General features: G+C 38.3%; 1 protein-coding gene across 3 annotated transcripts in view; it reads left to right on the forward strand.

Moving 5' to 3' along the window:
- NALCN (sodium leak channel, non-selective) overlaps positions 1-16,635 on the forward strand; it is a 295,723-nt gene that overhangs the window by 82,479 nt on the left and 196,609 nt on the right. For 2 of the 3 annotated variants that reach the window (XM_021695963.1, XM_021695962.1), the window contains exons 7-9: positions 9,521-9,663; positions 9,795-9,899; positions 14,991-15,077. In XM_021695963.1, the coding sequence (XP_021551638.1) occupies positions 9,521-9,663; positions 9,795-9,899; positions 14,991-15,077 (335 nt within the window). The remainder of the gene's footprint in view (positions 1-9,520; positions 9,664-9,794; positions 9,900-14,990; positions 15,078-16,635) is intronic. The other variant, XM_021695964.1, reaches the window with a different exon arrangement.

Below are 16,635 nucleotides of genomic sequence, written 5' to 3' on the forward strand. Positions count from 1 at the left end.
TTTCCCCATTAAGGATGATGTTAGTTGTGGGTTTTTCACATATGGCCTTTATTATGTTGAAGTATGTTCCCTCTAAACCTACTTTGCTGAGGGTTTTTATCATGAATAGATGGTGTTCTTTGTCAAATGCTTTTTCCGCTTCTATTGAAATGATCATATGGTACTTATCTTTTCTCTTGTGATGTATGATGTTGACTGATTTTCAAATATTGAACCACCCTTGCAACCCAGGAATAAATTCCACTTGATCACAATGAATGATTTTTTTAATGTATTGTTGAATTTGGTGTGCTAGTATTCTGTTGAGGATTTTTACATCTGGGTTCATCAGATATTGGCCTTCAGTTCTCTCTTTTTGTAGTGTCTTTGGTTTTGGTATCAGTGTAATGCTGGCCTCATAGAATAAATTTGGAAGTTTTCCTTTTTCTATTTTTTGGAATAGTTTGGAAAGAATAGGTATTAACTCTTCTTTAAATGTTCGGTAGAACTCACCAAAATCTTCTTGTTTTTTGTTTTATATTATCATATATATTTTTAAATCTTTTTATTATAAATCATGGACATTTTATGTTTATCATAACACAAATAAGAACTTTATTTTCATTTAAAGTCATATGTTATTTGTATTCATACTTATTGTAAATTAAATTTAGTTAATATCACTCAGCTATTTTTCTTCCTTCCCACTTAGACTTGATTCAACTTTACCATGCCTCTGTGAACAAAAATGTCAAATTATTTGTTTCCAATTTTGGTTGATCTTTTGATCCTGTGCCAGTTTACTAAGTCAGTCAGCCTTCCTATTAAAATCAGAACAAATTCTCACTACTGTGGCTATTCTGAGGCAGATGGACCAGGTTTAACCTTGGAGTTAATTCTCATTTTTCATTGCTTATGCATGATGATACAGAGATATGAATTATGTGTGTCTCAAAATATGAAGACAAGAAAGTCTTAGTCCTTTTTTCCGAATACTTGGTTCTAATTTTGCATTATTATGAAATTCTAATGTCATAACTATTAATTCCCTAAAAATTACATGAAATTTTGGTCTTTTTGCCTTTATTTCTTTTGACTGTAGTTTCCAGTAAATTTTTCAAAGATGGGTGACAAAGCTCAAACACTCTAAAAGAAACCATATTTTTGGCGTGATATGTATTGCTTGCTTTATGAGAAAATTAAAAGACTGCTAAATAACGTTTATTTAATACATTAGTGGTGACCAGCACATATCATCATTGCTGTATTCTATCTATGGGGAGCTGAGGCCCAGAATGGTCTTTGGTTTTGGTATCAGTGTAATGCTGGCCTCATAGAATAAATTTGGAAGTTTATGATCATATGGTACTTATCTTTTCTGGCTGGCCCAAGGTCAATAGATAAGAAGTAGTGGACAGTTTGAATGCTAGGGAAGGTAACTAAAAGCTAATTATGGCTAAGCTTAGTTTTTTAAAGTCAACTGACAGAAAGTAAATTTCCAAGAAATTCTTTAGATCTGAAGTCAAGGCTCCTCAAAGGCGGAGGGTAACAGGTATCTGTCATGACCTCTCCTTTGCTGCTTTCGTTCCCAGCCTACAAGGAAATAGCCCAGCACAAGAGGCTTGGAGTGTTTTTGTTGGCATGTGGGCTAAGCGTCCTTGGAACTGTTCTACTTTAATACCTAAACTTTCCTGCCAGTGTCAGCATCCGGCCTTGTCAACACTTCTTTTTCCATTTGTGAATACTATAGTTAAAGCTTTCACCTCTCCTTTTCTAGAAGTATTTTATATTCAGAACTTGGAAGTTTAGAAATTTTCTACATCTGAAGAAATACATTTCAACTAAGAATCTTTATTAGTTATTAAAAAAGTGTAACTTAGAAAATGTATATAAACATATACATGCTTTTTCCTATAGGGCCTTTGATCCTACTGCAAAACTTTAGTGCTATGAGTGAGGTTAAGGTAACAAAGTGGTTTCATCAGTGAGGCAATGTGGTGCCAAAAGAGTGCTTAACAGTAGAAACAGAACAAAACAAACAAACCAAACAAAAAAAACTAAGCTAAAGTTTAGGTCAAAAACATAAGGTTTATAAATACATTTTAAAACATTTAGAATAAAAGAGTCCCTTTGTGTTTGCTCCATGTTCTGGAATAGGAAATAAAAAGTGTTGTTTTGTTTTGCTCTTTTGATGGCCACATGGCAGTTCTCAGGCTGAATATGTGTAGCTCATTAGATGAACATGTCGATGAGTTCTGTGTAGATTATTGTAATCATAAGGTTACATCACTATCAGGCAAAAGACTTGAATTCACTATTTTGCATATATATATATCTTAGTATAATTAAACACGATTCCAAGGAATAGAAAACATTGTTCATAAAGGTTTCATTCATTAGAAAGGTGACATCATCCCAAGTAATTTAATTCTAGTTGGTTTATTGTTCAATAAACTTCTGTAATTCAGGATGGGCCTTTCTTGCTAATGCTGGTCTACTGACCTAATTCACGTTTCATGTATGTGGATACATTCAGCCTTAGTGACAGAGCTTTATTACGTTGAACCCAGATGTCCACTGTAAGACTACAACTCTCTCCTTGGTGTTTGCTTTTATAATAACCACTGTTGGGTAAAATGTATTACCACCACAGATTCAACTCTCAGGGTCTGAGTATGCAATTCACGTGAAGAGGTAAACAACGAGGTGGCGTGGGGCAGTTTGGTGGGAGAAAGATATATTGTAGAAAGTTACAGTGAATCTCACAACTGACCATTGGCTAAAATAGTCTAAATATGTGGTTAAAATGTGTGGGAGAAAGTTTATACCAGAGACTGGGGAAATTGCCAGAGATGAAAGAGACTAGGAGCTCACCAAAACAAAAAGGATTTCAGTGTAGATTCTGTTGTCAAATATGACCCCAAGCTATGAGATGTAATTGAATTAGAGAGGCCGCCATGCTGTTTGAAATTCGGTCGTGGCTGCTCAGATTCCACTGTTGAGACTTACACCCACACGTGTCATGCACCGCTCAGCAGCCTTCCGTTCGACACTCTGCTTCATGGTCCCGAGAGCCCAGAGCCCTGAATGTGGACCACAGATGAGCCCGTTTTCTTCTGTGTTTGTCCTTGAATGTAGTGAATGCCTCCTTTTGATTCAGATGCAAAACTTGTAAAATGTGTGTGTTTGTGGTTTGTCTTGGAATAATTCAGAAAGTGCCACTATAATTTTTGGTGAGGAAAATTTTTGTGCCCACTTACTTCATTCAAAATATGTGATTTTTCTTTTTAAAACTTAATTAATATACTTGTAATATCTCATTCCGCAAACGAAAATATTCCCCTTGGGATGCATGTGTGCACAGTCATCTTATAAAATTGCAAGAAGTAAAAAAAAATAAGATTTTTCTTCCAACAGAAAACTCATAAATATTAATGTAATGGTACTATTGAGCTATCCACTGTGTGGCAAATACTTTCTATAAACAAATGATGTCTTAGGATCTAGGCTTTTAGCCTTCAACAATCTTTAGAGATGAATAAAATGTCAAATTCAAATGTAGACTATTGTAAATATAGTCCAGAAATGCATTTTTAGGTCTCTCCTTTGGCCTAAAATTGTTTAACCCCCAAACTGTTCATAATAAGCCAAAGGAGAAATTTTGAGAAATCCCACAACTGTTCCATTTTCCCCTGTGTCAAGAGAGGAAATTCAATTCAGTTCAAAATACCTAATAAAGGCAAATCATATGCGAGGCCCTGAGCTAGGTAGGCACCACAGGGCAGAGCTACGGAATCAGAAAGACTGTCAAGTTAAAAAAGTGGTTCTCAACCAGGGGTAATTTTGCCCCCCAGGGGATACTAGGCAATGTCTACAAGCATTTCTGGTTTTCCCAACTTGGGGGATGGGAGTGCTGTTGGAATCTAGTGAGTAGGGGTCAAGGACGCTACAGTGCACAGAACAGCCCCCCCCCACAGCAAAGCATTATTTTGTCCCAAATGTCCCTAGTGCCAAAGTTGAGGAACCCTGGCTAGAGCATCAACGAAGCCAATGATACTTCAGGATTTAAATAACAGTGAATTCTACGTAAATCCAAACAGAGAGGACAACTTACCTTTGAGTAGCTTCAGTAAATTTCCCACTTAAACTATGCAAATCTCTTCTTTTCCTATTAGTTATGTGGTTTCATCAGAATATTGCTCTCTGGAGCAGTTCTAGAGTTTAAAAATAAAATTTCATTGGAGAGTAAGTTACATAAACGCAGACATGACAAAACAAATGAACGCCAATGAAGCACCACCCATCCCATCTTGAACAAGTTGTATTTCTGGTAATGGAAACATGCAAAGATCAAGCTCTTTACGTGTGTTCTCTTATCTGATCCCCTTTCAGGACTGAATATTTGGTCATTGCAACTATAGTCGCTAAAAAAGGCATCCATTTGGAGTCTAGGATGGGGATTATATCCTTTCACAGTAAAATATACTGGTTAAGAGCAGATTATTGAATGCACTTTTAGATCACAGACATTCATGTGCAGTGGTAGAGAAACATATAACTTCATTCTCCCTTCCAGCTGAGGGGGACGCTCAGCCTAGAAGGTAGAAGAGGAAAAGTCAATCAGCTGATCTCCAAAAAGGGTGAGATCCAATCAAAGTTAGCCAGAGGAACAGAGAGAGCAACTTAAATTTTTTTTTTTTTATTTGAGAGAGAGAATGAAAGACAGAGAGCATGAGAGGGAGGAGGGTCAGAGGGCGAAGCAGACTCCCTGCCGAGCAGGGAGCCTGATGCGGGACTCGATCCCGGGACTCCAGGATCATGACCTGAGCCGAAGGCAGTCGCTTAACCAACTGAGCCACCCAGGCGTCCCAAGAGAGAGCAACTTAGAAAAGTTGGAAGGAAACTGATGTTCTTGAGTAATGAGAATATTGTCATTGTCCCCCCCCATAAGTGAGAATCTGTGCCCTGGTGGGAAGTGAAGACAGACAATGAGATAAGTTTCATAAAAGGTACAGCAGGCTGAAAATGTTGAAGGACCAGATAAGAAGACAAATATCTATAGCAGGATGACCTAGGTAGAAGGAGGGATGATTCACTCTGGAAGTATAGGGACCACTTCTAGACTCCTGTAGCTTGCTATGCTTTGCAAAGCTAAGAGCAGATTCCAGAGGGACGGAGCCAGAGCCAACATCCAATGGGATGGATTGCCTGACCTGGAATGGAGCTGCCTCAAGAGGATGTGTGTTCCATATCACTGGAGGGATTAAAGTTCAGGAATGTTTCTTCAAGGATCCTAATATTGAGAGAGGATGGAATGGATGGTCCTAAAAGGAACTTTTGTGGTTCTATTGGGAATTCTGAGCATGGGAATAAAGGTTATTATTGTTCATACTAGGGCCTGATATACTTATTTATTCAGCTGTCTCAAGGCTACATCACCAATTCTAAATGCCCAATTTTTTTCACAATGGATTGGGTATCGCCATTATTAGAAGGGCGCCACATATATTTTGTATTTGAAGAGGAGTCTGATGGTGGGACCTCAGGTTAGTAGCTTATTATTAGTTGTCACTACAATCTTGTGGCCCTGTTTTTGAAAGTTGAATGACTCAATGGTGATGTGTAACCTAGGACTAGAAGAAACAATAGGGAATATTCCCAGGACACAATTTATCACTTTTTTTATGGAAAAAGAACAGAAGATAGCCAAGCAATAAATGTAATACTAAAGGTAGTCAGAACAATGGAAATATATTTTTTTCAGAGCTATAAAAATATCTGCTATTTCTCAGTATATGCAGCCTGTGGAAAGTTCCAGGGTATTTATTTTCTAGATGTAGACTAATGGGTCTTCTTATCCACTGAATTCAAACCACCGGTGGACAAGGTCAAGAAGGATGAATAAAATTAGAATTGATGAGCTGAGTGTCGTGATTTTGTTTCTTCTACAACTTGAATTTTTGCTTTAAGAATTTGGGGTCCAAGAATGTGGTACAATTCCAGTAGCTTCGCAGAGATATTTTTGGAGCAGGCCACATTGTTTTACAGAAAGAGAATGCATTCTATCCCCACATGCTATTGTAGAATCATTATTCATTTAACAAAATGTGGTTTTTTCAGCTAGCAAGTTTAGTTCTATAATTAAAATGGACTAAAAGTATTCTGGGGTATATCTAGAAAAAATATTTTGTATGTATAATATATAATATTTTCTAGAAATTTCCCATGGTGGATCAAACAATAGAGGAAGACTTTCTGGTTAGGATTTAGTGTGGGCTTTGAAATCTATACATGTGTATGTGTTTTAAGTGAATTTTGAAAGTCAGCAAAACATAAAATCAGTTGTAAAATAATAATTTTACATAATTTGCTTCCAAATTATCTGTGCAATATTCACAGTGAGGAAGAATTAATACAAAAGCAGATATTTGAAAAAAGCCTTCATATGTCTTAATACCATGATAATTGTTTAGTTTATCAGCAATTCTTGAGTGCTCACAATGCCGGGTACAGAGGTGAAAGATAGTTTTAACTTTGTGTGCTCACCAAGTTAGTTAGCTAATTCGTGCTAGTGAGGGAGATAAATGAGGCAGCAGGACTCAGGACACAAGATAAGTGAGGTGGCAGGTGCGAGCCGGGCTCCCTGGGAGGTCTGAGAACGCAGTGTAGCTTGAGGGCAATGGAGGTGAGCAGGGCTGCCTCACAGGACTCAGCTAAGAGGACCAGAGAGAAGAAGGGGGTGGGGGGGAGACAGAGAGCAGTGTGTGCAAAGTAGTTTGAGCAGCTCTAGTTTTCTTCCTCAGCGTTGTCCACTTACCAAAGAAAGTAAGATGATCATAAGCTTGATTTTTGTCAGTTTAAATGGTGGTGAACCATTGGGAAATCTTTCCAAAAGGGATTTTCTTTTCATACACTTCGCAAAGTCAGGGGCAGAAAAGTGATGAGGAAGGTCTTATCCAATTGCGTTTGCTCCTGCAACTCTTAGTAGCTTCTTCACAGCCTTTGATCCAGGGTAGCTCACAGGTAGGGGAAGCACTTCCTTCAGTAGTCAGCATTGCTCTTGGAGTTTTTTGGTTACATTTTCACAAACATCTCATCTCTTTGTATGAACAAACCCTGCTCTTTGAGCCACATGGTGGGTTTCTACTTCTTTCCCTTTTTTTGTGTGTCAAAATAGGAAAAATGAAGGAAACTCTTCAAGATTAGAACATATTATTTTTGTACTTACTCCCAAATAGCATATTCCCTGTAGATTTAATAAAGAAGGACCTGGCCAGATATTGGAAGGGTAATTCAGTGTTCCTTTAACCTTACATTGACAGTGCTCATATTTTACCTGTAAATGCTCAATTGGTAAAACTATTAAGCTTTAATAGTTGCTCATAATGGATTTCTGTAGCCACATTTCTGTTTTAGTTCAAATAACTAGAAGAAAATAAGGGACATAAATGATTTGTTTTATGTGAAAATTGTCTTTCATATGCAAAATGTTGGACATTTTTAGTACATATAAATCATTAATGAAAAGAGTGACTTCTGTTTTCTGTTGGCGTTTTATTTTTTGTGCATGCTGTTCTTCTCTGAATCTTTTCCTTAAAAGCCATCTTCTTGTATGAGTTTCTCAGTATGCTATATCCTTAGCCACCATAGTCCCTAAGGAGAAAAAAAAAAGACTTCATTCAAACTAAGGATGGTAGGAGAAAAAATACTCTCTTGAAAGTCCTAGTCTGGAGCAAGAGAAAATAAAAGTAAGATGCTAAAGAAAAAAAGAGTTTAAGACTTGGAACCTGATGGTGTGGGTACGGTTTCTGGTTCTATCACTTTCTACCCCAGGCAAATTCATTAACTAGTGACCTTCACTTTGTTTTTCTGTAAAAGGATGTGATGGATAATACCTGCTCTTATACACACCTACCCACCTACCTGCCTCATTAGAGGTTTCCTTAGCATTGAAATATGTAAAAGAGCCTTGACACCAAATATGATTTACAAATACTAGTTGTTATGGCAACAACTTTTCAATGTACAAAATATGATTATATGAAGTTACATTTCATGTACAGTACTTAGCGTAATAGGCATTCACTAAATGAGAATACGCTTTCCTTCTTTCTCAGCTTTTCTTTCAGAGCTGCTTCTGTCCCATTTGTCCCCATTTACCACTAGGCTTTTCTGCTGTTCTGCACACTTTGGTTCATTGATGCTGTAATTATTCTTCCTGCATGCACAGGCTCAGAGAAGCAGCTGGTCACCAGCCAACTTTAGGAACCCCCTTCTTAGTTTGGATATCTGATCGTATACATATTCTCATTTTAAACTTCTGTGTGATTAGAACATACATGGGTGGATAATTAGTTTTATATCCTCTAATAACCTGTTTATGACAGTGGAATCTATTGGGTGCAAATGTTTATAGTTTGGTGAATAACAACATGTATCATATTTGTTTTACAAACAATTTAATTCAGCACTCTTTTTACTTATGTGTTTTTGCACAAAATCACATTAAGCAATTATTTTCAATTTGTACAATAACAGTACTTAAAATTTATTCAGTACTCACCATGTGTCAATGCTTTACAGAAATGAAATTATTTAGTCTTCACCACCCTGTGAGATATTATTTACCCATTTTACAGATGGGGAAAACAAACCACAGAAAGGATGTCAGGAGGCAGGGTATCATCACAGTTAGATATGCAGGGCTTCTTTCCAGAATGCCTGGGTTAATTCTACTTCCCCTGTTATTATCTGTGCTGCATCCTTAGATAAATTACTTAGTCTTTATGTGCTTTAGTTTTCCCATCTATAAAATGGGGAAATAATCACATATCCCTCATAATGTTATGAGAATTGAACAGTCTTTCCCCAAAATGGCATTTTAGATTCTCTGAACTATTTAAAGATCTGTCTGCATATATATATTTTTTTCTTTCTTTCCATCATCAGCAGTAGCATTTCCAATGAGATAGTTCTCCCAGACAATACAAAGTGCCATTTGATGATTTACTGTCTTACGTTTCAGCGTTCAGTAAACACCATGGAATCCGAAGACAGACTCCATCATATTAATTTTTGGAGCCCTAGGAACTTTAGTGTCCCTCTGAGAGAGTGACTTCAAATGAAACCCAGTTCTCAAATTTATTTCATTTTGGCTGAAACAATAACAAGCGCTTTCAGCACACTCAAAGTGTTAAGCCCCAAGTGGCAAGCTTATACTTTACACATTATTTTTTATTACAGCTTTACTTGGTTTGAATGTTCATTTCCTTTTCCAAGCTCTTAGATGCATTTAACAGCTAAAGATAGAACATAAAGTTATTTTATTGCTTGTGAAATTGCCCTGGCTTGAAGTCAGAAACAACTTTATCAAAATCCTAAGAATAAGCGCAATCAAATGTTGCATGTGATTTCAGTCCCTTTAAAAGAGTTTTTGTCATTGAGAAAATGAGCATGGATAAATATTGATTTTTTTTCTGAACAGTGTTTCCCCATTTCCTGAGCCCGTGGTAACTCAGTCTGTTCTCTTGTGTCCTGACAGGCACCAGCATATTCACGGTCTACGAGGCTGCGTCCCAGGAAGGCTGGGTGTTCCTCATGTACAGAGCAATTGACAGCTTCCCCCGCTGGAGGTCCTACTTCTACTTCATCACGCTCATCTTCTTCCTGGCCTGGCTTGTGAAGGTACCGCAGAAACTCGTCCTAATAAAATCTGTGTTTTCCGGCCGTTTCTGCAGATCTCTTGTTTGCTTTCTGTTGCCCTCCGCTTCCTCATCCCCAGTCTTTAGTAAACGTGGTTTGTGATTTTCTTTCAGAATGTATTTATCGCTGTCATCATCGAAACATTTGCAGAAATCAGGGTACAGTTTCAACAGATGTGGGGATCGAGAAGCAGTACTACGTCAACGGCCACCACACAGGTACCGTATGGGGGGGTGGTGATGTCCTTTCCCACTAGAACACGGACATATCCGGCCCCACCCTCAGTGGGCCTTGATGGAACTTGGGAAAGCCCTCTGATAAAGGCCTTCTACGTCACGCCCACGGAGGGAGCTATTCAAAAATGCTGGTGCAAGAGCCCAAGCCCAGACCAACCAGATCAGCTTTTCTGGGTGATAGGGTGGATTCGATATAAAGCCAAGATTGTCACCACATTTACTATGTACTTTTGATTTGATTTGGCCATTGTAAGTCTTCAGAAGGCTTACAGATAAAAATGGAAACTGTAGAATTTCCCATTTTTATAAATATTTATTCATGTAACTGAAAACCAATATAATGGCCTTTATGTATAGGAGTAGAATTATTTGGGGAATGTAAGGTGTATTTCATTCAGAACGAGCCAATCACAGTATGGTAAATTATGAAGAAGACTCCATAATGCATACCTGTGATTTTTGAGGGATCACTATATATTCAGAAGGGTGCCCCTATACTCCCAAGAAATTGGGAGTGCCCTAGAATTTAATTATAAGTATCAGGGCAGTTATTACTTTGAAGGGCAATCCAGATCCAATGTCTTTGTTTTTAATTTTGGTTTGGTTTTGTGTGTGTGTTTTTGGGGGGTTCTTTTTTTGTGTTTAGAAAGAGGCAGGGAAGGTTTATATATCTTAGTCTAATTTGAATCTTTATAAAAGAGAGAGAGAAAAAATTCCTGAATCAAGAATGAAATGATTTTAATGCTTGTGACTAATTATTTTAATATTCATTTTTAAGAGAAATTTAATATAACTTTGTAAATAGTTTAATAGGACTTTGTAAATAGTGGTCTGGGGACAAAGGTATTTGTGAAAGAGCCAAGGCAAAAATTTTACTGTGAAAATCTTCAAATTGAACTTTTATTAACTATATGTTAAAAATGCTATTAAATGTGCTAATATTTGAAAAAGCCCTATGCAGCATCTTGATGGTGTTGTGAAAGTTTGAATCATCTGGCCAACTCATTATAGATGAAATAGTATTAATATTATTCAATTCTGGCAAGCAACTATTCAAATTTTCATGAAAGATTTTTTTAAAGTTATGAAGTTATGTCACAGATGATATGTAAAAAAAACCCAAAAAACCTAGTTTTTATTTCTTCTGTCATCTCCTCCAGTGAACCATGAGAATTAATGAAGTTCCAGGTCCATTCTGGTCTGTCCTTTAAGTCAGGTGACAACCTCTGGAAGGTGTGTTTTCTGCTGTCGGCATTGAGAACTAAATGGAGCGTAGATCTATGAACTCAGCGCAGAATTTACATTCAGTGTTCCTGAGAGATGACCTAAGATGTCTTTAAAACCACATCATGCTCATTCAGTAACTCGTATTTATAAAGCCACAGCTGAGAAAGTAGTTTCGGGAAGCTCCCCCACATCAGCCAGCGGTTCTAATAGAAAGTGAAATGCGAAGGGGACGTTCAACAAAGTTGTGCAAAATGGTTTTGATGCAAAATTATACTTAAGCAGGAGGAATACGTTGGTAATTCAGAGGTAATGCGCCTAGGTATTCAGCAGAGGTAATCACACAGAGGACCGTGAAAAACCTTCATTAAGAAAAATGCTGTGGCTGAGGACCCGGTTGCTAGGCAACCGGAGCTCCAGGCCGAGCCTCGGTAGAACAGCACTCGGGCTGCCTGGCAACAGGCCCCGCCCAGCCCGTCGCCAGCCACTCGGCGAGTGGCCCAGAGGCTTTCGCGTCTGGGGCGGGGTGGGGGTGGGGGGGGTTGGGGGGGGCATCATTTCCTGAGAGTCTGTTACATTTGTAAAATCTGACAGAACTCTGCGCACAAGGGCCTCTCATTGAATTGTTTAAAACACTAAATCATTAGTTTCTAATTGTAGTAAAACAGGTAGGCATTAAGGAAAGGAAAACAAAGATGGCCTTTTATTGCACAGGACACAGCTTTTCAGTAATGGCGACACTTCTTGCCATTCTTCAGCATGTGGAACATTTGCAGTTGTTCTATGTTAAGTTATCCTCACAGAAGAGCCACAGAGGAACCAGGCTTGGTGGGCTTGGTGGTGTCTTTGAGTCCATTGACTTTTCCAAGAGGGCTGTGTGTTTAGAGAGAAAATTATACATATTAACGGGATGAAAAACGGACTTTCTGAGATCTTAGGCAGTTTAAGAGGAATTGGCTCTAATATGGACTGTTCAGAGGCAAAAGAGAACCAGTGATGAGAATTGGAAGGTTTTTTTGGGTTTTTTTAAATTTTTAATAACAAAGCAACCTGCCTTCGAATCACAGCATCGAAACTCATTACAGAAAAAATTAATGCCAAAGGACTCGTGGGGACCGTAATACAACGTGTAACAGGAAAACAAAGAGAAAATGAAGTGGAAAATTTCAGAGTGGTAATCATTAATTTGCATGAGCTCTGATGGGGATAGTAGCTTTCATACCTGCATAATTATTAGCCATGGGTCACTGTTGCCCTCAGCTCAGTTAGCTGTTGGGTTAAAGGCCAAGAGACTCATTCATCTGTGACACAATGGCGCCCACATCAGTCCACAGTAGGCCTACCCATGCCACACATGCGCAGGGGTATTGCGCCAGAGCTGGATGTTGGGAGGGACAGACGTGCTACTAGAAAGTGTCCTGGACTTAGCATTTCTCTAGCCCAGGCCTTTATTCTCACTCCTTAGATGCTTCACCTCAGACATCTGTCACCAGTCATGTGGTCTTCCCATCTACACCGATTCATGGTGGGGATGAGCTTATTTCACTTTGCCTGGAGAAGAACTGAAAGAACTGTTCAACTTTAGGGCCACAAAGTCTACGTTTTTGTTACGTATACTGATAAGAGACTCAAGGCAGGTTCTGGCAATCAGTATGTATATACAAATTATGGTCCAGTAGGGTCATATTGAGGGATATGGAGAGACAGGACTTGAGCCCTGAGGATTCCTGGATTTGAATATCCTGTTTTCTACCTCACATAATTGTTACATTAACCAATCTAAATTTTGTCGTATAATTCAGGAGACTAAAGAGAAATTAGACATCAAACATGTCTGCATTTCCGTCACTTCATTTTATACAAAGAAGTGACCTTGAGAGAACAATTTTACTGACAATTAAATTGATTCATTTGATTTTGGTCAACTGGAAAAAAATAATTTAACAGAGAAAATTAGTCTGCTACTGATCAAAGCAAATATATGCCCCAGGGATCCTTTGTGCAACGATAAGAGAGTATAGGATGCATGTACAGAAGATTTTTAGCTAGTGACTGACAGGATTGCTTTTGTCTTTTCTCCTTAAAAGGAGACACCCAGAATTTTGACAGCAACTTTAAAAGGCACTTTAAAAGGTTTGCATTTCAACCAATGTATGAATTCTCAGAATGAGCCTATTCACGGGGATGTGCTTGATTCTACCACTAAGAGTACCTTTCAAAATTCATTCTAAAGGGAATCAGAATCCTGTACATAGCACCTAAGAAAAACAGTTTGTAATTGGTATCTTGGATCAAAGGATCTTTGGGCAAATATGCACCTCCATTTTGTCATTTAAAAATACTTATATGGTATATATGGACAGACGGTAGCTACACTTGTGGTGAACACAGCGTAATGTAAAAATAAGTCAGGATAATGCTTCATGGAATAATTAAATTGAGCATATGTGTAACAGTATTTTGTAGAATGTCATATAGTAGGTGCTCTCTGTATATGTTGGAAAGTATGAAATAAGTAGCATACTTGGCAAAGAGCCCTCAGTGCAATCTTCGGAAAGTACTGATTCTAGGACGCATGAACATCTGATACACCATTTTTCTGAGTGGATCTTTGTAGGTTGGCATTGTTGAGAATTCTCAGTTTAACCATTAAAAAAATGTTTTCTAATAAAAAGAAATACATATTAAGGTCTATGGATTTTGGCACTGTCCCTCACCACCTCACAAGTTTTCTTTGTACAAATAATCTACTACCTCTACTCCCAGGAATCTTAGGTATGGCACCTTTGCATTATCTCATATTTCCATCAATAATTACCCTTTTGAACACAGACTAATGTGAGGGCATGAATAAGTATGGCAAAGAGAATATTTAGTTATGTGTGTGAAACTGTGGTCTTGGGCAGGAATAAACATAGCTTCTAGTTAGTGTCTCAGAAAAAATAAAAATCATTAATTCCACCTTATCTCACTTTCAACCACACCCCTCCCCCTACACACACAAAAGGAATTGGAAAGAAAATATACTAGCATAAAATATTTATAAGTGGGAAATGTCTTCCAGTTGGGTGTAATATTGACGGATGACTAATTTTTGAGGGAGTAGAGTATGCAGTAAGATAATAACCCAGGCATCCAACAATCCAGCTATCCCATTCAATGAATATCAGATTTTAGTATCCTATACCATTCTGAATTTCATCACTTATGTATTTTAAGACAAAATACATAAAATTTTTGCTGAGCAGATTAATTTGGCATCATTAAAATAATTTCACAGAGTCCACCAAGTGACATGTCAGTCTTCTACCATTAAAATAACCAGTCTCCTTCCCTGTGCCACATGCACAGTTCTTCTGTTATTTATCCCAAGAATATTTTTCTGTTGACTCGGTGAGGAATGTCCAGTAAATAAAGATAAAAAGTCACCACTCCCAGTCAAAAACATACTAGACATAATGCTTTGGAATTCTAATTTTTATTTTTTCCCCAGGTCTAATATGTAATAATCACCAGTATAATGGGGATAAAATACCTCCTATCAAGTCTTGTTGAGAAGAATATTTGGGCAATTATATGCAAAGCACGTGTAAAGCAGAAAGGACCTGATGCATAGCAAATGCTCAATAAATGCAGGCTAGCTATTGCCATTATTCTTGTTAGATTATTATTCACTTAAGTTTTCGGTGTTCCAGTGAACATAATTGGAATGACTCAGGTTCTAAATATAAATCCACAAAAAGACAAATCTTTGATAACATAAAAACGGTAGAAGCTGGAGACATAAAGTAGGAGTTCATGATGTTCTGTATTAAGTGTCTCTGACTCATCTCCCTCTTTGTCTTGAAGATGTTTCATGAAGACGCCGCTGGTGGATGGCAGCTGGTAGCTGTGGATGTCAACAAGCCCCAGGGACGCGCCCCAGCCTGCCTCCAGGTGCAGTACAATACTTTTTTTTAAAACTCACCCAGCAAAAAAGATCTGTGACTTCTATTTTATACAAGGAAGTCCACTGCTCTCCAAACTCTAGGTCTGCCCAAGTTTATGGTCCTGGGGTCAGGGACAGTATTTGATGCCATTCCATATTCCCAGGACCCACCTTTTATTTATTTATTTATTTTTTAGATACACGGCATGATTTGGTCAATTTCAAGTGAATGAAGGTAATAACATCACAAGTAATAACATCGTGCCAACAGTATTAAATCAGTGAAGAATTTTGTTGTCATATTGGATGTTATAAAAGTACTCTACAAAGGCCTGAATTATTTAAGGGAGGGCAGTCATAATCACAATTCACTTAATTGAGTACCTTACCAAGTACCTGGGAGGGAATGTCTTAAGAGGTAGTCTGTTTGGCATCTGCAAGCTGAGCAATGTGACATAATAGAGCTGCTTCCTTAACAGATGCACCTGCAGCAAACACAAGGCTCCGGGATTGCACATGGGTTCCAAGTCCTGGGAAGTGATCAGGGGATGTCCCATCGGGTTTCGGGCCTCTGGATTTTTGGACTGCCCTGAGCTTTACTTAAAGCCCAATAAACTCCTCCTTTGCTTTGGTGGGCTACACTGGCACCTTCTTGTGTTTTGCCCCCCTCCCCGCCCCAAAATATCAATAATACTTATTCAGAACCATGTCACCTTTCCAAAAGGAGCATCCCTCCCACCCCACAGCCTTTTCACTCTGTCCATTTCCCTACTCTTTATAAGGGTGAAAAGTCAAGCCACGCCATCCTAGGGACTGAAAATTGACTCTTCCTCCTGGAGAATTCTATTTTCTTCCCTCTGGTTTTCAGTTACAAATCCTCTTCTCACAAGGGACTGATTTTTGTAGTTGCTTATGTCCCTCCCCAAAACTCGGAAAGGCTTTGTCATCTGCTTCAGGATTAGAACACACCTTCTTTCTTTCTTTTGGGTCATTCTCGAGGTGGGGGCTCATTGTGCATTTCAAGGATTACTACATGAGAAGCAAAATATTGTACTCTGAACCATTACAGGGAGCTACATTCATATGGCCTTTTAATCATGTAGTGATTTGTTCCTGTCAGTTAAAAGAATGGCGAGGAAGAGTTTACAATGAATATTGATGATATCTCATATTATGTTGTGGCTCTCTTTCTGTTGTATATTGGATGTGACAGTGCTAATAGTTAAATCCTACAACTACTTCTAGTATTACCATTGCTACTGACGGTCATAACAATGACAGCAATTGTAGCTTCTTGCCTAAAACGCACTTTCACTTAGTAATCCATCGGCCGCTATTTACTGATGCTAAGAGAGTCCTGACCAAGAAAAGCACAGCCCCTGCCCTCGTGGAGCTTACTGAAGGGTACTTCAGGGTGGGTGGACAAAAACCAGCATTGAATTAGCAATTGCAAGAGTAATGAGGATTTCAAAGAAGTAATGCTGGATGCTAAGGGAATATACATTTTGGAGTCCTCACTCCTCAACGAGGTCAGGGAAGGCCCTCACTCGGTACAGCCCAGTGATG

This window comes from Neomonachus schauinslandi, chromosome 3, assembly GCF_002201575.2.
Source record: "Neomonachus schauinslandi chromosome 3, ASM220157v2, whole genome shotgun sequence".
Lineage (NCBI taxonomy): Eukaryota > Metazoa > Chordata > Mammalia > Carnivora > Phocidae > Neomonachus > Neomonachus schauinslandi.